Source organism: Crotalus tigris, unplaced genomic scaffold (genome assembly GCF_016545835.1).
Source record: "Crotalus tigris isolate CLP2741 ecotype Arizona unplaced genomic scaffold, ASM1654583v1 scf7180000024341.3516292, whole genome shotgun sequence".
NCBI classification, from domain to species: domain Eukaryota; kingdom Metazoa; phylum Chordata; class Lepidosauria; order Squamata; family Viperidae; genus Crotalus; species Crotalus tigris.
Genome location: NW_024100511.1, coordinates 389,354 through 408,346, shown reverse-complemented (window position 1 = coordinate 408,346; position 18,993 = coordinate 389,354). Strand labels below are relative to the sequence as shown.

At 46.8% G+C, this 18,993-nt stretch overlaps 1 protein-coding gene across 21 annotated transcripts in view; it reads left to right on the top strand.

The window, feature by feature from the left end:
* PROM1 (prominin 1) overlaps nucleotides 1-18,993 on the top strand; it is a 261,692-nt gene that overhangs the window by 93,857 nt on the left and 148,842 nt on the right. For all 21 annotated transcript variants that reach the window (XM_039326544.1, XM_039326562.1, XM_039326543.1 and 18 more), the window contains one exon: nucleotides 14,444-14,502. In XM_039326544.1, coding sequence (XP_039182478.1) covers nucleotides 14,444-14,502 — 59 coding nt within the window. The remainder of the gene's footprint in view (nucleotides 1-14,443; nucleotides 14,503-18,993) is intronic.

The window sequence follows — 18,993 nt, the reverse complement described above, 5'->3', positions numbered from 1 at the left end:
GTAGCTGAGGACTTGGATTAGGAAAAACCCCAAGCATGTTGGCTCCCCCTTGAATCTCACGTCCAGCGGCAGGAGTCTTTGAATGGATCGGTGCCTTCGTTGTCGGTAGTAGTGTCTTCCACCCAGATCGCTGTCTGCAGGTCAGTGGGGAGTGGGGACTACTGGATCAGCAGATGTCCCCAGGGCTGCAGGTTCCACTTCCCCCTCGGTGTCTCTCCCTTTGCAGCTCCAGGAGGTGGGGCGGCCGTAGGGCTCAGAATTCTCCTCTCCTAGGGAGCTGAGAGTTCTCTTCATCAGGTCGATAGCTTTCTCTAGGATCCAGCCTGAGTATGGTGCCCAGCTCCCTTCCTCTTCACTTGCGTGCAGGGATTTCTCCATCTCCTGCTTCCATTCTGGTCGTTGGCCCCCCGTCTCAGGGTCACCTTTCTTGATTTCTTTTGCTACTCGCCTTTCTTTCCAATGCCCATTAACCACCAAGGTTTGTGGTCCTGTGTCTCCACCACCTCTTCTCCTGAGGAATCTGACCTCTCGGATCCCAACATCTGGCAGGGTTTCAGTCGGGGCAGCAGCTCCCTTTCCGGGGAGCTTTCTCTCTTCCCTGCTCTGTTTTCTGACATGGTAATTTTTGCAAAGTCCCCTGGCAAGGTTCCAGGTGGACTAATTCTGCAGGTCCTGTCTAATGTAAGGACCCACCCCACTTTGCAACTTAAGAAGACAGAACTCTTGGAATATTTCTTCCAACAGGCATCCTTTATTAAGAGAAAATGGTTGCAGGCGTTCTAGACAAGACCTGGGGCCCAAGCCCTACGGTCAAGGTTTTAAGGGGTTCCCAGCAGCCCCACCCCACCCCATTATCCTTCCAGAGACAATCCCAGGTGTTACATTTCCACCTTTTTTTTCCTCACTGCCGGTGGAAGGGAGACTTCAGAGAGGAGTAGATGAAAGCTGATGGCCCCATTGTTATGATTAGTCCTTTTGGTGGTATCCACATTCAGTCCCTTTGAGGTTGTACTGAAGGAAGTGAGGGCCATAAAACCCCTTTGTTCACCCCCCTTCCCCTTCATCATATGACAGAATCCAGAGAAGGCAGAAATGGGGTTTTCCATAGTCGATAACTAGAGATGAAATATAATTGGATCAGCATTATTTGGACATGTGACAGATTTGGAAGCATCCACCACTGCTATAACAGGGATGGGTAACAAGCTTTCTCCTGAATAGCTCCCAGTCAATGGAGGGGAATAGATTTGATCTCCAGGCTCCTAGTATTTAGAAAAATGGTTCGAACACATCTTTCTCTAAGCTTTTAACTCTTAATGATGTCAATAACAGATTTTATTTTGGGTTACCTTTTAATTATATTCTAATATTCTTGTACCTTGTAAAAAATTTTTGTATATCACCTGAGGGCTGGAATGAACAAAACGTTGAGATATGACATTCAATAATAAGTAATTAGGAGTTCAATCATAAGGAATAAGGATATAATTATTTTATTGCAGTTTTCTTAATTACTGGACAAGGAATGATAGATGTATGATTGAATACATTCTAGTTAAATTCTAGGAATGTTTTTCTTCTGGGATCTAAGTTACAGGACTGATATGAAACATTAATCAAAATATCAAAAATCATTTCCTTTACCAGAAGCATAAGAAATGTTTGAAATCAACTGTATTTATAGTCTATGATAGCAGCATCATTTTTATAGTTCTGCTTAGGTCACAAATGTTATAAATTGTGAATTTGGAAATGTTGTTTGATGTTACTTTGAAAATCTGAAAAACCTGTCCTTCTTTTGGTCTACACCGGCTTTATAATAGGCAAATCTTATTTTTTTCTTTGACAAAGTTACTAAATTAATGGACCAGTGAAATACAGTGGACATAATATACTTGGATTTCAGTAAGACATTTAACAAAGCAGTTATGGTCACTCTGCAAGGCTTGATCTACTTCTTGTCAAGCCTTGCAGAGTGACCATAACTGCTTTGTAGCTTGCCATCAGCCTGGGGGGAGAGAGGTGATTGGAATGTGAGCCATTAGCACCTGCCAGCTACATCATGAGAAGCAAGGACATACAGATTGAAGATTGTGGATTCTCTCATAACAACTGCCTAATTTGCAATTGGGCAACATGACCTGATGTCAACGCTGCAAATACTGTATATTCTTGCTTTGACAATATGCGGAACTGTCTGGTATTTTTAGAGTTAATGCAGAGCATAAGAGAGAGGAAGGAAACCTTTGACCTTCACACTAATTGGATAACATGATATATGACAGCTAATTTAGGGAGGGAACATGCTGATAATTTAACTGCTCAGAGGAAGAGAACTTAGATCTTAGCATAGACTTCGTTATGCCTGTGCCAACATTTTGAAGCAATAAAAGACTTTTAGGGAAATCAATGCCTGGAAGTTCTTTGAAGTGTTTCATTAGCCGTAACCATAACATCTGCATAAAAGGGGGAGGGAGTTTTCTATTCTTTTAATATGGCAAATTAGGCATGAAAACCTCAGAGCTGGTTTTCACTTTCATCTGTGCTGAAATAAAGTTTTACATTAGAGCAGTGGTTCTCAACCTTTTTAATTCTGCAACCCCCAACTGGTCGTAAGTCGAGGACTACTCAACCGGTCATAAGATGAGGACTAAACCGGTCATAAGTCGAGGACTACCCAACCAGTCGTAAGTCGAGGACTTTCCCTGCCCGGGAGTGCCACGCATGCGTGGTGCTGCCCCCTGCGCCAGTCGAGGCGTAGCTGGCAAGCGGCAGAGACGGCACAGGGCGACCACCGGCTGGGCCATCAGCTGGCCCAGCCCAAGGCAGGTAAGGCACCTGCCGGGCCCCACGCACGCCAGCAACCCTCCCTGCGCCCACTGGCCTCCCACCTCCCACCCCTGGCCCAGTACATTTTTAGTAATTGCTCAGCAGGGAGGGGTGGAAACTTCCAGACAGCTCGCCTTCGCTGCAGACAACTTGCAGCACCGTTTGCAGAATGGGACTTTTGGCAGGCTTAGCAGGGCAGAGACAGCCTGGACAATTCCTATTGGCTTTTGAAAGCCAATAGAATTAGACTCTATTCAAGAGAGTCTATTCTATTGGCTTTTAAAAGCCAATAGAATAAAAGGGAGTAGCACAGCTAAGGAAAAGGGGAAAAAATGGCGGACTGCGTTGTTTGGCGACCCCCGTGAAATGGTCATTCGACCCCAAATGGGGTCACGACCCACAGGTTGAGAACCGCTGCATTAGAGATTTAATCATCACAGGTGTGTTTACTTTGTTGGGTTCATCAGTCAGAACCTTGACATTCAATCAGCTCTCTATTTCATCCTTTTAAAAACAACCTTTTAAAATTAACCTGTGGAGTCCTAAGCTCCTATACCAACTACCACCGGAGTGGGCTGTGAACAGTCAGTGGAAGATGTCCGGAATGGAGTGAAAGGCGGAACTATCGACTAAAGCCAAGATGGGACCAGTGAAGGAAACTCCAATCACAACCCAGGTCGACCCCAGCACCCAGGCAGCAGCAACCCCCCTGAAGGTAAAGGTGGAGAAGGAGCTGCTAGCCATGCAAGAAAGAACCGGAGCGATAGGAGCCTTCTGCCAACCCAAACTTGAGCTGTGGAGAGCTGGGATGTCGAAGGCAGCTGAAGTCAAATTCCCACTCTCCTATGCTGGCCCAGGATTTAGCCAAGACCAGAGTTGGAGGGAGAGGAGAACCTCAGAATGGGAAGGTCCAATGGAATGGAGATATACAGCAGCCAGCATCAGTTCGTTGGTTGATCAACTGAAGGAGATGTTCCGTGATTTGGAAATGCGGGGGAGAGAGCTGGCTGGGAAATGGGAACAGATTCCTTGGATGAGACCCAGTCAACTCATGACAGCTGCACCGATCCCGCCACCTCAACCCAGCATGGGAGCGACAGCTGCTATAGCTGAGTGGAGGAGGCAGTCAGACCCCAGTCAGCCATCATCCAACTGCCAAGGCAAGCCCAGGGCCTGGAGCTGTTGGTTCTCTGCCAGTGGCCACACAACTGCCCAGAGCTACTGGTCAGCCACCACCCCAACCACAGATATTTGGCAGCCAGTACCTTTATGGCATGGGATGGCTTCCTGGGTATTGGGGTGCCCCAAGAGCCCCTCAGCCTCCTCTCATCAAGGCTACATTTGATGACAACTCGGAAAAGTTAGCCTTCTTCCTAAACCATATGTGGTCACACCTAGATCGGTATGGGGGGATGTATGCTGACGATGAGGCCTGCATGAGCTTGATCATGGAGAACCTTGAAGGGGAAGTGGCAGAATGGTTGACTGCTCTCCACGATGAGGGAGCCCCAGAGCTGGGAGATCCTGACATGTTCTTGGGTGAGCTTAGAACCTGTTTTGGCTACATCATGCACACTCGAAGAGCAGAAAATAATGCCCATAATGTGAAGCAGGGAGGCCCGTCAGTGGCAGAATATATCCAAGAATTTCGGAAGATCGTGGGGAGATTAAGGCACTGGTTGGAGCAGCTCTTGACTCATTACTTCAGAGATGGCTTGAATCAAGAACTATTCTACATGTGTCTGCCCAGGGGGATACCAAATCTGCTTCACGACTGGTACCAGCTGGTAACCAAGATGGAGCTGGACCTGAGAGAGTACAAGGGACGCTGGAGATCCAAGGCCCATCTGAAGAAAAGTCAAGAGAGACGTTGGGTAGGAGAGCTCCAACCATGCCGTCCCCCATCCCTGACGAGATCCCAAGGCGCATTCCTGGACTTTGCTTCTGATGTAGCCAGGATGGTCACCAGGCAGTAATGTGCCCTGCCCCCACACCCAGACTGGCCCTGGTGAACCTGACTCACCCAAAGCCGAAAAAGTCACCAAGCAAAGGAAAAGAAAAAATGCGAGTAGCCTGCCAGATTGTTGAGGTCTCCTCCTCAAGCAGTGAAGGGAAGGGAACTCCAACATTGGAGGAGCTCCAGTTAATCCTCTACGAAAGTGACAGTGAAGGGAAAGATGACCCAATAGTAAGTAACTCCATCAAACCCCTGGACATCAAGTGGAAATCGTAGCATCCCGCTCTGGGGCAAAGACTGTAGTAAAAGCCCTAATAGACTTGGGGTGCACTAGATGCCTGGTCAGCCTACAAACAGTGCAAAAGCTGGGGTTACAGGTGAGGAAGTTATGCTAGCCCATGAGGTTCAAACAGATAGATGGTTTGATAATGGGGGGGCTGCCCACTTCCTACCTGACCGAAGGACATGCTAGGCCACTTGGCTAAGGGGAAGGTGTTTACCAAATTACACCTGAGGGAGACATATTACCGGGTGAGAGTTAAAGAAGGCGACAAGTGGAAAACACTTTTAACTCCCCGCTGGGATGCTACCAGTTTATAGTGATGCCTTTTGGGCTTCAAGAGGCCCTTGCAGTATTCATGCAGCTTATTAATGAGGTCCTGCATAAGCACCTATACAGGGGGGTTCTTGTGTACTTGGGTGACATCCTCATCTATTCAGAGATAATGCACAAAAAACTTTTGGATACTTTGTAAGCCAAGCTGTCAAAGTGTGAGTTCCACAAGACTTGTCTAGATTACCCTAGGCCAGTGATGGCAAAACTTTTAGAGACCGAGTGCCCAAACTGCAACCCAAAACCCACTTATTTATTGCCGGGTGCCAGGTGGGCATGGCCCACTAGGTAGGCATGGCTGTGGTAGTCATGGCAGACTGGGTGGGTGTGGCCAAGGTGCGCATGGTCACCTTGATGTTGTTTGTGGGGAGGGATGCCTGTGGGGGCCGGGCAGGGTTGGGGGAGATCCAGGGGGTCTCTGGCAGATGTGGCAGTGGGCAGGAAGCTCATCCTGCAAAGTGAGGCAGGGCAGGGGTGCCATTGTTGCAGGGCAAGGCGAGGCAGGGGCCGGGGTGGCTGCTGCCTGACATTGTCGGCCCCCGCACACAGAGGCCAGCGACTGCATGGGGTCCAACAGTGTCCATCATCAGCCACAGCCTGCCGGCCCCTCAACCGGCGCACTCTGGGGCTCCGGAGTCCACCACCAGCAGTTCAGAGAAACCGCTCTGAGCTGGATGGATAGCCGACAGCTGAGAAGGTGATGCAGTGGGTTGTGCCTGGGAAAAGGAGAGCATGCGAGACCAGGAGGGATGAGACGGAGGGGAGGGAAACTAGCCATGCTGGGATGCATCCCGCCACATGGGACCTCGGTGAGTTAGCGGGCGCCTGGTTGAAGAGGGACGTTTGCCATCTCGGGCATGGCATGCGTGCCCACAGAGAGGGCTCTGAGTGCTGCCTCTGGCACGTGTGCCATATGTTCGCCACCACTGACCTAGGCTATAGAGTGTCATGCGAAGGAGTGGAGATGGACCCAGGGAAAGTAAAATCCATCTTAGAATGGAAAGCCCCACAAACTCATAAGTAATTACAAAGTTTCCTGAGGTTCGCAAACTTTTACCGGTAGTTTATTTTTTCCTTTCTAAAGATCACCCTGTCGTTTATAGAACTGCTGAAAACAGGGGAACGGGAAGAGAAACCCTGGCCAAGCCAGCCACTTAATTGGACAATGGAATGCAAAGCAGCATTTAAGGAACTTAAGAGAATGTTTGCAGCTGAGCCAGTCCTAAAGCATTCCAACCCAGAGGAACCATTTGTAATCCAAATGGATACTAGCGATGTGGCAGTAGGGACAGTCCTCCTCCAAAAGAAAAAAGAGGGGAAACTACAGTCATGCGCATATACTCTGGAAACTGAATGAAACCGAAAGACGGTGGGCAATGTGGGGGAAAAAAGCCTTCTCAGTACAATGGGCACTATTGACTTGGAGGCAATTCCTGGAGGGAAGTAAAATCCCTTTTGAAATATGGACTGATCACAAAAACCTAGAGGAATTGAGAACTCCCTGCAAACTCTCCCCCAAGCAATCAGGTGGGCCCAGTACTTCAATTGGTTTGACTTCAAGCTGAAGTACATCCTGAGGGGGGGGAAAGGGGGAAATTTCCTGGGTGACGCCCTATCCCACATGCCCCAATACAAAAGCAATTGAGAGGAAGTGGTGAATTCCATCATCTCCACTAACCAGCGAGCAGCCCAAGCCACCACTAGGCAGCTAGCAAAGAGGAAAAGCTCTTCCCTTAGTGATGCTTTCACTCAGCAACTGAAACAAGAGTTGCAGGCTGATACATGGCTTGGATGTCAACGCTGCTAGTATTGAATATTCTTGCTTTGACAAAATATGCAGAACTGTCTGGTACTTTTAGAGTTAATTCAGATGAGAATGAGAGAGGAGAGAAGAGCGTGCGGAAGAGAACGGAAGTGAATCTTTGCCCTCCAGGCTAATTGGAAGATGTGAATCAAAATAGGGGAGGGGAAATGCCTGGAATGTTATATGCGAAGGGAGGGAAATTCAGATCTTGGCATTCTCCATGCTGTGCTGACACTCATTTACACTAATAAAGGCTTTTTAGGTTAAACCATGCCTGAAAGTTCTTTGAAGTGTTTCATTAGTCAGACACATGACATCATGCCAAGATCCACAATTCTTTTAAACCAGTTAAGGGGTCCTGAGCCCTGGTCACTATTTCTAAACTAAAGGGATAGACTGACAAAGATTCGGGGAAGATCTCATTATGGAAGGGGAAAGATGGCTTGAGGCCAGCATCTCAACAGCAGCAGCTTCCCCATGGAGGGGAATGACAGCAGCAGCAGCAGCAGCTTCCCCAGGGAATGGAACGGCAGCCAGCCAGCTGGGGGAGAAAGAACTCTGGCAGATCTCCCAGCTGGGAGCAAAGACTTTAAAAGCAGAATGGAGAGATAACGATGTTTTGGGTGAGTCACTGGAAAGATTTCAAAACCCAGAGGTGAAAAGCAGAAATCATTTCCTGCAGAGAGGAGCCTATACCCCTCTCAATGCACATCAGAAAGCCTTTCAGATCCTGTCTTCCCCTGCTAGGTACTCCAACCCTGAAGAGAGAGGGAAATCCAGTCTGGAGCATCTGCAGCAATGGGTAGATTGGGTTCCTCAGCAGATAGATGGTCAGCGATCTCTGAACTTGCCACAGCTAATAGAGGCCTTGCAACAGCTTGGGGTGGTGTAGAAGCCAGGAGATCAGCAGCTGGTGGGAGACCAACTACAGAAGGGAGATTGGCCACAGTCCCTGAGCGTGCAACCCCTGGGCATAAATCTGCAGCTAGAATGGGGCCAGCAGCAACAGCCACAGTGGGGTCCCCAACAGTCTATAATTGCCCCAACCTTCGATGGGGACCCAGAGAAGCTTGTTTTTTTCCTCAACCAAGTGCGTTCTCATTTGAATTGCTGGGCCTATCTCTACCCGGACCAGGGGGCCATGGTCGATGTGATTGCATCCAGCCTAGGAGAAGCATCCGAATGGCTGAACAATTTATATAATGAGCAAGCCCCCGAATTGGAGGACCCCCACCTAGGGCTGAGACCCTTCCTAGGGCTGAGAGAAAGATTTGAGGACCCATCTATTGCTCTTAAAGCAAGAGAACAAATCCACAAAATAAAACAAGCCAGCAGGCCTGCGGGAATTTTGCAAGATAGCAGGTCAAATAGAGGGGTGGCCTGAACAATTCCTAATCCATCACTTCATTGAGGGATTAGACGATCACCTCTCTCAGGCCTGCATCTATCGAGCCGTACCTGATCAGCTGCAAGAATGGTACCAGGCAGCAGTGAAGCTAGATATTCAGTTCGCCCTCTATAAGAAGCCACTCCCACCTGAATCCAAGCAGCCGCCTGAGCAACCCGGACAGCAATCACCCCCACAAAACCCCCCAACTACTGCAATGGCTGAGAGACCCAGACCACCTGCAGGCCCATCAATTAAGTGTTTTCGGTGTGGACAAGAGGGACATCGAGTGGCAACCTGTCCAGTCCCCTACCCCCGACTGCAGACCAGACCGGAACCAGCGACGAGAAGGAAACCTGCCCAGAAGCTAATGAGAGAAAAATCCAACTGGGTTACACAAGAACCTGTTGCCCAGATTACACCCCCACAAAGGAGGATGCCAGGACTCTGAGTGGACCCGCTCCTGCTCTACCCTCCTTTGACAGTGACAATGAAGGAGAGAATGACCCAATGGTGGGTCGACAAATCCCGCCTTTTTCACTGGCCACCAAGCTTATAATCCCTAAGTCTGGGGCACAAATGGACTTAAATATGCTAATCAATTCTGGATGCACCTGCTGCATTATTAGTCTGCTGTTTGTCATGAAAATGGGCATAGGGGCAAAACAGCTTTCCAAACCTGTGAGGTTTGAGCAAGCCGATGGCTCCCTGATGGGAGGGACTCTTGTCACACAATTAACTGAGCCCTTAGGCCTAGAAATAGGTGCCCATTGGGAGTTTATTCGCTTCTTAGTGGTTCCAAAAATGACTGAGACTGTGATCCTAGGGCTAGCCTGGTTGGACAAATGGAAGCCATTTATCTGGTGGGAGAAAGGAATGAGAACTGTGAGACTACCTATAGGGCCTAAACCTCCCGCTGATTCAACTGATGTTGCAGGACACCTTAGGCCACCCAATGAGCGAGTGCACATGACTGCCTCACCACCGCCAAGCGATCCACTCATCCCCAATGAATACTGGGACCTGGTGGAGGCATTTAGTGAAAAAAGAATGCGATGCCCTGCCCACTCAGAGACTCCATCAAACTGGTGCCAGGAGCCAAACTCCCACGCCCGAGAATGTATGCTATGTCGCTCCCTCGAAATGGAGGAGGTGCAGCAATATGTGAACAAAAACCTAGTGAGGGGGTTCATCGAACGGGCCAAATCTACCATGGGAGCCCCTGTGTTGTTCAAAGAAAAAAAAGATGGATCTCTTCATCTCTGCGCGTAGACTATAAGAGTTTCAATGCTGTGAGTGTGGAAAAAAAATATCCCCTCCCCATCCTAAAATGGACTTATTAACCCATCTGGCTATAGGGAGCTATCAGTTCAGAGTCATGCCAGGGGGCCCCAGCCGTATTTATGCAGTTGATTAATGAGGTCCTACATGATCACTTGTACAAAGGGGTTTTGGTTATCTTGATGATATCCTGATATACAGCACAAATATGACTGATCACATAAAGCTGGTGAGAGAAGTGTTAAAGAAACTATTGAATGCCAAGCTTTATGCCAAATTGTCAAAATGTGAATTTCACCAGACCCGATTAGATTATCTTGGCTACAGAATTTCCAACGAGGGTATTGAAATGGATCCAGTCAAGGTGAAAGCTATAATCGAATAGTAGTCCCCAAAGACTCACAAACAGCTCCAGAGCTTTCTGGGTTTTGCCAACTTTTATTGTCAATTCATCCCCTCTTTTGCCGACATTGCCCTACCCCTTACAGAACTACTCAAAACAGGCAAAGGAGGAGGGAAGCCACGACCGGGCCAACCACTAGCATGGCCGATGGGCTGTGAAACAGCTTTTGAGAATTTAAAGAGACTAATTGCTGCTGAATCGGTCCTAAAGCACCCCTGCCCAGGGGAGCCCTTCGTGATTCAAGCCGATGCCAGCGATGTGGCAGTTGGAGCTGTGTTACTACAAAAGAACAAAAGTGGGGTTCTGCAACCCTGCGCCTACACCTCTAAGAAATTTACTGAAAGCAGGCGGAGATGGGCAATCTGGGAGAAAGAGGCCTTCACAATTAGGTGGGCACTATTAAACTGGCGACACTATCTAGAAGGGAGCAAAGTACCATTTGAAGTATGGACAGATCACAAAAATCTAGAAGCACTGAAAACTCCCTGTGCGGTGGGCATAGTACTTTAACCGCTTCAACTTCACTCTAAAGTACATACCAGGAGGAAAAAACTTCCTAGCTGATGCGCTATCCCAGTTACCCCAATACAAAAGAGAACGGGAGGAGAACAGGGCAATTATCCCCAATCCACAAACTGCTGCTCAACTTACGCCTTGCAGGGTCCCCAATCCTGATGACCGTGTGGTAAAGAAAATAAAATGAGAGCTCCTCACCAATCAATAGTTCAAAGATAATCAAACCTCCCTAACGTGCAGGGATGGCTTGGCTTACAAAGGGGGGAAACTATATTTGGCAGAAGCCCTCCATCTTAATGCTCTCAAACACAGCCATGATGTAAAACAGGCTGGACACTTTGGATATTTGAAAAGCCTACACCTCACCTGACAACAATTTTGGTGACCGGGGCTGAAAAGGGATGTGGAAAACTATATAAAAAGTTGTACTGTATGTGCCACAATGAAAAGAATCCCAGGGAAAAACCCTGGGTTACTGCAGACCCTTCTCAACCCTGGGAAGAAATAGCTATGGACTTTATAGTAGACCTACCTGAAAGTAGAGGAAATACTGTCATCTGGACTGTGATAGACCTGTTTTCGAAGCAGGCTCATTTCATCGCCTGCAAAGGACTCCCATCTACCCAATGACTGACCAAATTGTTCCTGAAACATATCTACCGGCTGCATGGTGCCCCTAAGCAAATAATTTTGGACAGGCGAGTGCAGTTCACAGCGAAGTTTTGGAGGAGTTTTCTTAAATTAATTGGATCATCTCAAGGTTTATCATCTGCTTTTCATCCTGCCACCAATGGGGCTGCAGAATCCGCTAACAAAATGGTGGAGCAATATCTTAGATGCTACGTTTCTTACCAATAGACGAACTGGACTGACCTCCTCCCTTTTGCAGAGGTGGTGTACAATAATTCTGTGCACAGCAGCACCGGCTGCATGCCGTTCAGAGTGGCCACAGGAAAAGAGTTCAGCCCAATACCTGAATACCCTCAGGTGCCCTCTGCTTCCCAGACATTTGACCAATGGGTGAGGGGGTGGGAAGAAGTTTGGAGAAACACAAAAACTGCTTTACAAAAGGAGAGAAAAGCGCGCAGAAGGGAACGGAAGTGAATCTTTGCCCCCCAGGCTAATTGGAAAATGTGAATCATGACCCCAAAATAGGGGAGGGGAAATTCCTGGAATGTTATGTGCGAAGGAAGGGAAATACACATTTTGGCATTCTCTATGCCGTGCTGAGATTCCTTTACACTAATAAAGGCTATTTAGGTTAAACAATGCCTGAAAGTTCTTTGAAGTGTTTCATTAGTCAGACACATTACATCGGAGCTTTTAGAGAGGAACTGACCCTAAGAGAGGGAGTAGACTGTAAGGGGGATAAGCTGTATGTCTCCGACCACTTTTGAGTGCAAGTTTTGCAATGGAAAACTTGCAAAACTTGCAAAACCCAAAGCAAGCAGGCCACTTTGGGTTTCTAAAGACCTTGCATCTGACCAACCATCAATTCTGGTGGCCAAAGATGAAAAAAGACATTGAAAGCTATGTGAAAAGCTGTGCTGGATGTGCTGCCAGTAAAAGAATGCCAGGGAAGAGTTCTGGACTGCTGCAGCAAGTTGCAGACCCATCCTGACCCTGGGAACAGATAGCCATGGATTTAGTGGAATTGCCTGAGAATGGGGGGAATAGCTTGATTTTGACTGTCGTGGACCTGTTCTCCAAGCAAGCCCATTTTGTCATACGCCCTGGACTTCCTTCAGCCCAAAAGCTAGCAAAGATGTTCCTGTAGCATATTTACTGCCTGCATGGGGTGCCCAAATTCATCATTTCAGAGCAAGGGGTTCAGTTCACTGCTAGGTTCTGGAGGGAGTTTATAAAGATGATTGGATCTTCACAGGGGCTTAGTTCAGCGTTTCATCCTACCAATTGGGCTGCAGAACAATCCAATGCAATGGTGGAACAGTACCTGCATTGCTATGTAAATTACCAACAGCCTAACTGGGCAAGACTCCTGCTGTTTGCATAGATGCACAGGATTCACCCTGTTTAAGGTGGCTACTGGGGTAGAATTCATGCCCATGCCAGAAGGTCCTCAAGAGCCCCCCTCATCAGTGACCTTGTCCGACTGGGTAGTCTCATTCCAAAGCGTCTGGGGCAATGTAAAGAAAGCCCTAGATAAAGCAACAAAAAGCCAAAAGAAGTAGGAAGACAAGAGACGAGTGCTACATGGAGCATTTCATGTAGGAGATAGAATGTATCTCTCCACAAAGTATTTATGTCTGAGACTGCCAGGTAAGAAATCGGGTCCAAAATACATAGGCCTTTCCTAATAGTGAAGGTGATCAATCCAGTTACAATAGAGTTAAAAGTACCTAGGATACTGGACAAGATGCATCCCATTTTCCATTCTAGCCTACTGAAGCCAGTTCATGGATCCGGGATAAGACTAGTTGAAAGGGGAGCCCCCGGTCCTATCATGGTGGGAGGTGAAGAGCATTACAAAATAAAATGAATTTTAGATTCTAGAATACACAGAGGGAGATTACAGTACTTAGTGCAGTGGAGAGCCTATTTGATCTCAGAGGCAAGATGGACAAAAGCTCACCATGTTAAAGCAGATCACTTGGTTACCAAGTTCCATACTAAGTACTCCCAAAAGACAGGACCACCAGGATAATGGACATTACAGAAACTAATTTGTACTTATTGTTTTCCAGGTTCCTTCTGGCTTTTAGGGAGGCTGCCTGGCAGAGTGATCAGGCTGGTGCAGACATAACTGATCCGTAGCTTGCCAACAGCATGGGGGGAGGGATGTGATTGGAATGTGAGCCGTAAGCATCTGCCAGCTACATCGTGAGAAGCAAGGACATGCGGAGGAATGTTTATTGAAGATTGTGGATTCTCTCATAACAACTGCCTGGGAGGGAGATTTCTATTCTTTTAATATGTCAAATTAGATGCAAAAACCTCAGAGCTGGTTTTCACTTTCATCTGTGCCGAAATGGTACACTCAAAGTTTTACATTAGAGATTTAATCATCTCAGCTGTGTTTATTTCGTTGGGTTCATCAGTCAGAATCCTGACACTTGGTAAGCTAAAAAAATGTGAGATCGACCCCATCACTGTTGCTCCATCACTTCAGGCTTTTAAGAAAAAACTGGACAGCCATTTCTCTGGAATGGTATAGGGTCTCCTGCTTGAGCAGGTGGTTGGACTAGAAGAACTTCAAGGTCCCTTCCAACTCTGTTATTCTATTAAATTTTGGATATAGATGAAAAATGAGTACTTTGCAGTATTTTGAGGGTATTAAAAATAATCCCTTTTACCTTGTTCAACTCTTTGCTTTTAAGCAGTGTGTCTTTTCTATTGCATATTTTTCTTCTTTGTTTTATGACCTGATACCAATTTTGGGACCAATAACTGGGATATTTTAATAGAATGACTATGGAACTTCTAAAAACCCATTTTTTATCCCTAAAAATCCTAAAGGCCTCTGTCAATAGAAATGCTTATGGGATAGCTGAAACAATAAAGAGGGCCCTATCATTTCTCTATTGAATACTGGTACCCTAGGATTATTGGGTATAAATGGTGTTTACAAGTTTTTTTTTAATTCTCTTTTTAGAATATCTCTAAAAGCTGGAAATGTTCTTGCTTTTTTACAGATCTTATCAAAAAGTTAGTGCAGCAGACATTTGGAAATAAGCCTGGTGATTATCAAAAGGTAACTTTATTGCTTTATTTACATTTTTGTGTAATATATATTTGAAATTTTCTTTGCAAGCTAAATACTATTAGATTAACTCTGCCACATTTCCCGATTTTCCAAATTCTACAGGTGAAGATTTGCCTGCTGTTTCCTTTTGCTTTGTGTCAAAGTAATTTACATATAATTCAGTATTTTCCCAAAAGATTTAGCTGATCTTTAAAATAAAAATGAAAACATTATTTCCTTTTGCATAGTGTTTCTTTTAAACCAATCACTTTTTCTGATAATATATTGTTGCAAAAGGATGTTAAGACAAACTGAGTTCTGAAACACAGTGGAAGTTTCTCATCATTCAGACTTCTGAATGCAGTTTCTTTATACTTGTTTCTTCCTTGCATAATCAGCTTTGGGAGAATCTCTTATGATACTTTCCATTTGAATGAAATTAACCCTTTCTGGCACAGCATGTAGCATTATGCTGTATGTTCATGGATGTGCTCATGTTACAGAATGGTCTCCACAATTCTGATAATGATCTCCTGTTGTTTAGATCAGACATGTCAAACACAAGGCCCAGGGGCCAGATGCGGCCCATGAAGTGTTTTCCATCCTGGAAACAGTGAGGGAACAGCCCCTGTTGCCTTGGCCCTGCCCCAGGCCAGCCGGGAGCTAATATACAATTTTGTGGTGGCCATCTATGCTGAAATGTATTCAGTCTTAGCTCCACAAGGCTGTCTGGAAACAGTGAGGAACCAGCCCTGTTACATCGGCCCCGTCCCCTGGGTTCATGCTGGGGAGATGTCACCCTTTGTGAGGAATGAAGAAATGCACCATCACCTGGAAGTAGCCAGCAAATGGCTCTCGCCTACTTCACATATCTGGCTTGATGGGCTCCGGGGGATGGGTTTCGGCAGGCAGTGGGGGCCCTCTCCTCACAGCACTGAGAGGCTGAGCTGGGTGGTGCAAATCCAAAAAGAAGCGTGATGCCGCCCAGACCCCAGCCTGCCCAATTTCAGCAGGCAGCAGGGCGCTCTCCTCACAGCTCCAAGAGCTGAGCTGGGTGGTGCAACTCTGATAACAAGTGCAATGCCTAGCCCCCAGCCTGCCCAGTTTTAGCAGGCAGCAAGGTGCAAAGCTGGTGAGCTTCATGCCTCCCAGCTCAACCTCTCAGTGCTGTTAGGAGAGTGCCCCGCTGCCTGTTGGGACCAGACAGGCTGGGGGCTGGGCAGCATCATGCTTTTCAGATTTGTGCCACCTGGCTCAGACTTTCAGCACTATGAGGTGAGTGGCCTGCTTCCTGCTGAGACTAGACAGGCTCGGGGCTGGGCGGCGTCACGCTTCTTTTCTGATTCGCCTGATTCAGCCTCTCGGTGCTGTCAGGAGAGTGCCTCACTGCCTGCCGAAACCGGGCAGGCTGGCGGTTGGGCAGCATTGCGCAGGTAACGTTGACTCTTACGCTGCTCATGGCATCTCCTCCTCCAGAGCCCACCAAGCCAGATATGTGAAGTAGATGATGGCCATGTGCTGGTCATTTCCAGGCGATGGTGCATTTCTTCATTCCTCATGAAGGGTGACACGTCCACAGCTGCGTTTCTTGCCTGTTTTTCTCCCTCCCTCATCTCAAATAGTTTCCCACCACTCTGTACATAGGAAGGAAGGAATGAAAGGAGGAAAGAAGAAGAGGGAGGGTCTTAGGGAAGTCCTGCCTTAGCCCTGCCCTGCTGCCCTTTCACCATCCCCTTGCTCCCTCCTCCTGGCCCATCTTGGGGTCTCCCATTCTATTGCTAAGGAAGCTTTGGATACAAAACGGGTCTCCTCCCATGGAGAGGGAGTGGGCCTCCCTCTGACTTTGCCCTCATACCCATCATGAGCAACTGGCTAAGGAGAGCAAGCACAGCAGCAGCAGCTGGGTGCCCCCTTGGGGAAGTGGGGCTGGGCTTGGTGCCGTGGGTGCTCAAGGACCAGGCTGGGCATTTGACCTCTGCTGCCCAGGGCTCTGGGCAGCCTGCGCCACCATCCAGCCCCCCCGCATGGCCTGAGAGGAACAGCGAGGCTCCTCCAGTGGACCATGCTTTGGCACTTGCCCTGGTCCCACCCTCTTCTGCCAGAGACCCTCAGATCTGTCCCACTCCTGCCCAGGCCACACCCACTCCATCCATGCCCATCCAGTAGGCCACACCCACCCTGGCCACACCCACCTGGCCCCCCAAGGGTAACCGCAGTGCTGATGCAGCCCTTAATGAAATTGAGTTTGACACCCCTGGTTTAGATGATTTTTCCTGAGAGCCTTAGAGAGGGCAGTCCAATCACAGAAAGGAAACTTGGAAGGAAAGGTAGAATCCATTCAATCCAACTTGCTGCTCTGCTTCTTCACCATTTTCCATTTTCCATTGTAAAACACTGGCCACAGAGATGTTTTGGGAGCGGACTAGGCTTCAGAGGAAGCATATTGTTTTCAATATCTGCACAATGATTCCATCCCTGATTCTATGTGATAGTTGTACACATCAGATTATAAAAGATTTCTTAATGCTGTATTGTTGCATTACTAAGTTCTCTTAAGTGCTGCCAGTAGAGGGAAAGAACAGAGAAGAGGATCCGTCACATGTTTTGATGCCCATTTTGATGCCCATAGACACTAAACTGACAAGAGTAGTCAACACCCCAGAAGACAAACTCAGGATCCAAAAAAATCTTGACAAACTTGAACAATGGGCCCGATCCAATAAAATGAGTTTCATTGTGGAGAAAAGCAAAGTTTTACATTTAGGCAGGAAAAATCAAAGGTACAAGTTTAGATTAGGCAAGACCTGGCTTAAAAACAGTAATTGTGAGAGGGACCTTGGAGTCCTAGTAGACAATCACTTAACCATGAGCCAGCAATGTGCAGCAGCAGTCAAAAAAGCCAATACAATCCTGGGTTGTATAAACAGAGGCATAGAATCAAGATCACACAAGGTATTAGTACTGCTTTATAAAACCCTATTAAAACCACACTTGGAGTACTGCATCCAATTTTGATCACCATATCACTAAAAAGATGTTGAGAGTGGAAAAAATTCAGAGAAGAGCAACGAGGATGATTAAAGGCCTGAAGACTAAAACATATGAAGAATGGCTACAGGACTTGGGTTTGGGTAGTCTAAAGAAAAGAAGAAATAGGGGAGACATGATAGCAGTATTCTAGTATTTAAGGGGCTGCCACAAAGAAGAGAGGGTCACATTATTCACCAAAGCACCAGAGGGCAGGACAAGAAACAATGATTAGAAACTGATCAAACAGAATTAAGGAGAAATTTCCTAACAGTGAGGACAATAAATCAGTGAAACAGCTTGCTTTCAAGAATCGTGGGTGCTCCACCACTGGAGATTTTTAAGAAGAGGCTAGACAGTCACTTGTCTGAAATGGTATAGGTTCTTCTGCTTGAGCAGGGGGCTGGACTAGAAGACCTCCAAGGTCCCTTCCAGCTCTACTCTACTCTACTCTACTCTACTCTACTCTACTCTACTCTACTCTACTCTACTCTGATTTGGGCAAACTGAATAGGAACTGAATAGAATAGCTGGCCAGTCCAATAGTGTAGAGCACTAATTCTCTGTTCCTATAGTTGAAGCAAATCATGGTCCATTAATGGAATATTAATAATCCTTGGAATATTCACTTTTGCCTTTAGAATAAGCCAATCAAGAGAAGAAGAAAACAGGGCTATCAGATTGGGGCTGCAAAAATCTAGAGAACCACAAGATGGTAGCAGAAATGTATTTTCAAGATTATCGCCACCATCTAGTGATCATCCAGGGTTTTGCAGCATGTTATCTATTGACTTAAGATCACACTGGGGATCACAATATCCATTGCTAAGCAAGATGGTTGTTAAATGAGTCCTGACTGATTTTACAACTTTTTTGCCATGGTTGTTAAGGAGATCCCTGCAGTTGTTAAGTGAATCACATGACTGTTAAGTCCATTGGCTTTACTTGTCGAATGCCGGCTGAAAAGGTCTCAAATGGCAATTACATGACCCCAGTTCACAGCAGCTGTTGTAAATACATGTGTCATGGTTCCAATAGATGAAACCCTTCAAAACAACTTCGAGGCATTGTTTTCCTTAAAGAATATTTTATTCGGGAAACAAAGTATCGGTACTATATAGTTGAACCCCAAAACTAAATTCCGTTCTCCCTGATACAAAGTAACAAAGTGCAATTCCCACTCCCAATAAACTGTCATAAATCACATTCCCCAATTAGCTTAAAGCACGGGCTTTCTCCTTAGCTCCACAGCCCGCCAAAACGTTATCAGCTTGTCCTTGGGTTCCTACCACAGCGTTATGTTATGGATAGCTGAGTTTACATTCCAACCCCCCCACCTCTGCTGCACTTAATTTCTAAAGCAAGAAAAAGCATGTTAAAAGAATAGAGAAAATGGCTGCATTTTCATCAGTTGTCAAAGCGGGAACAACCAATGTTAGCATTGACATCCGGCCTCCCCTTACAAATAGGACA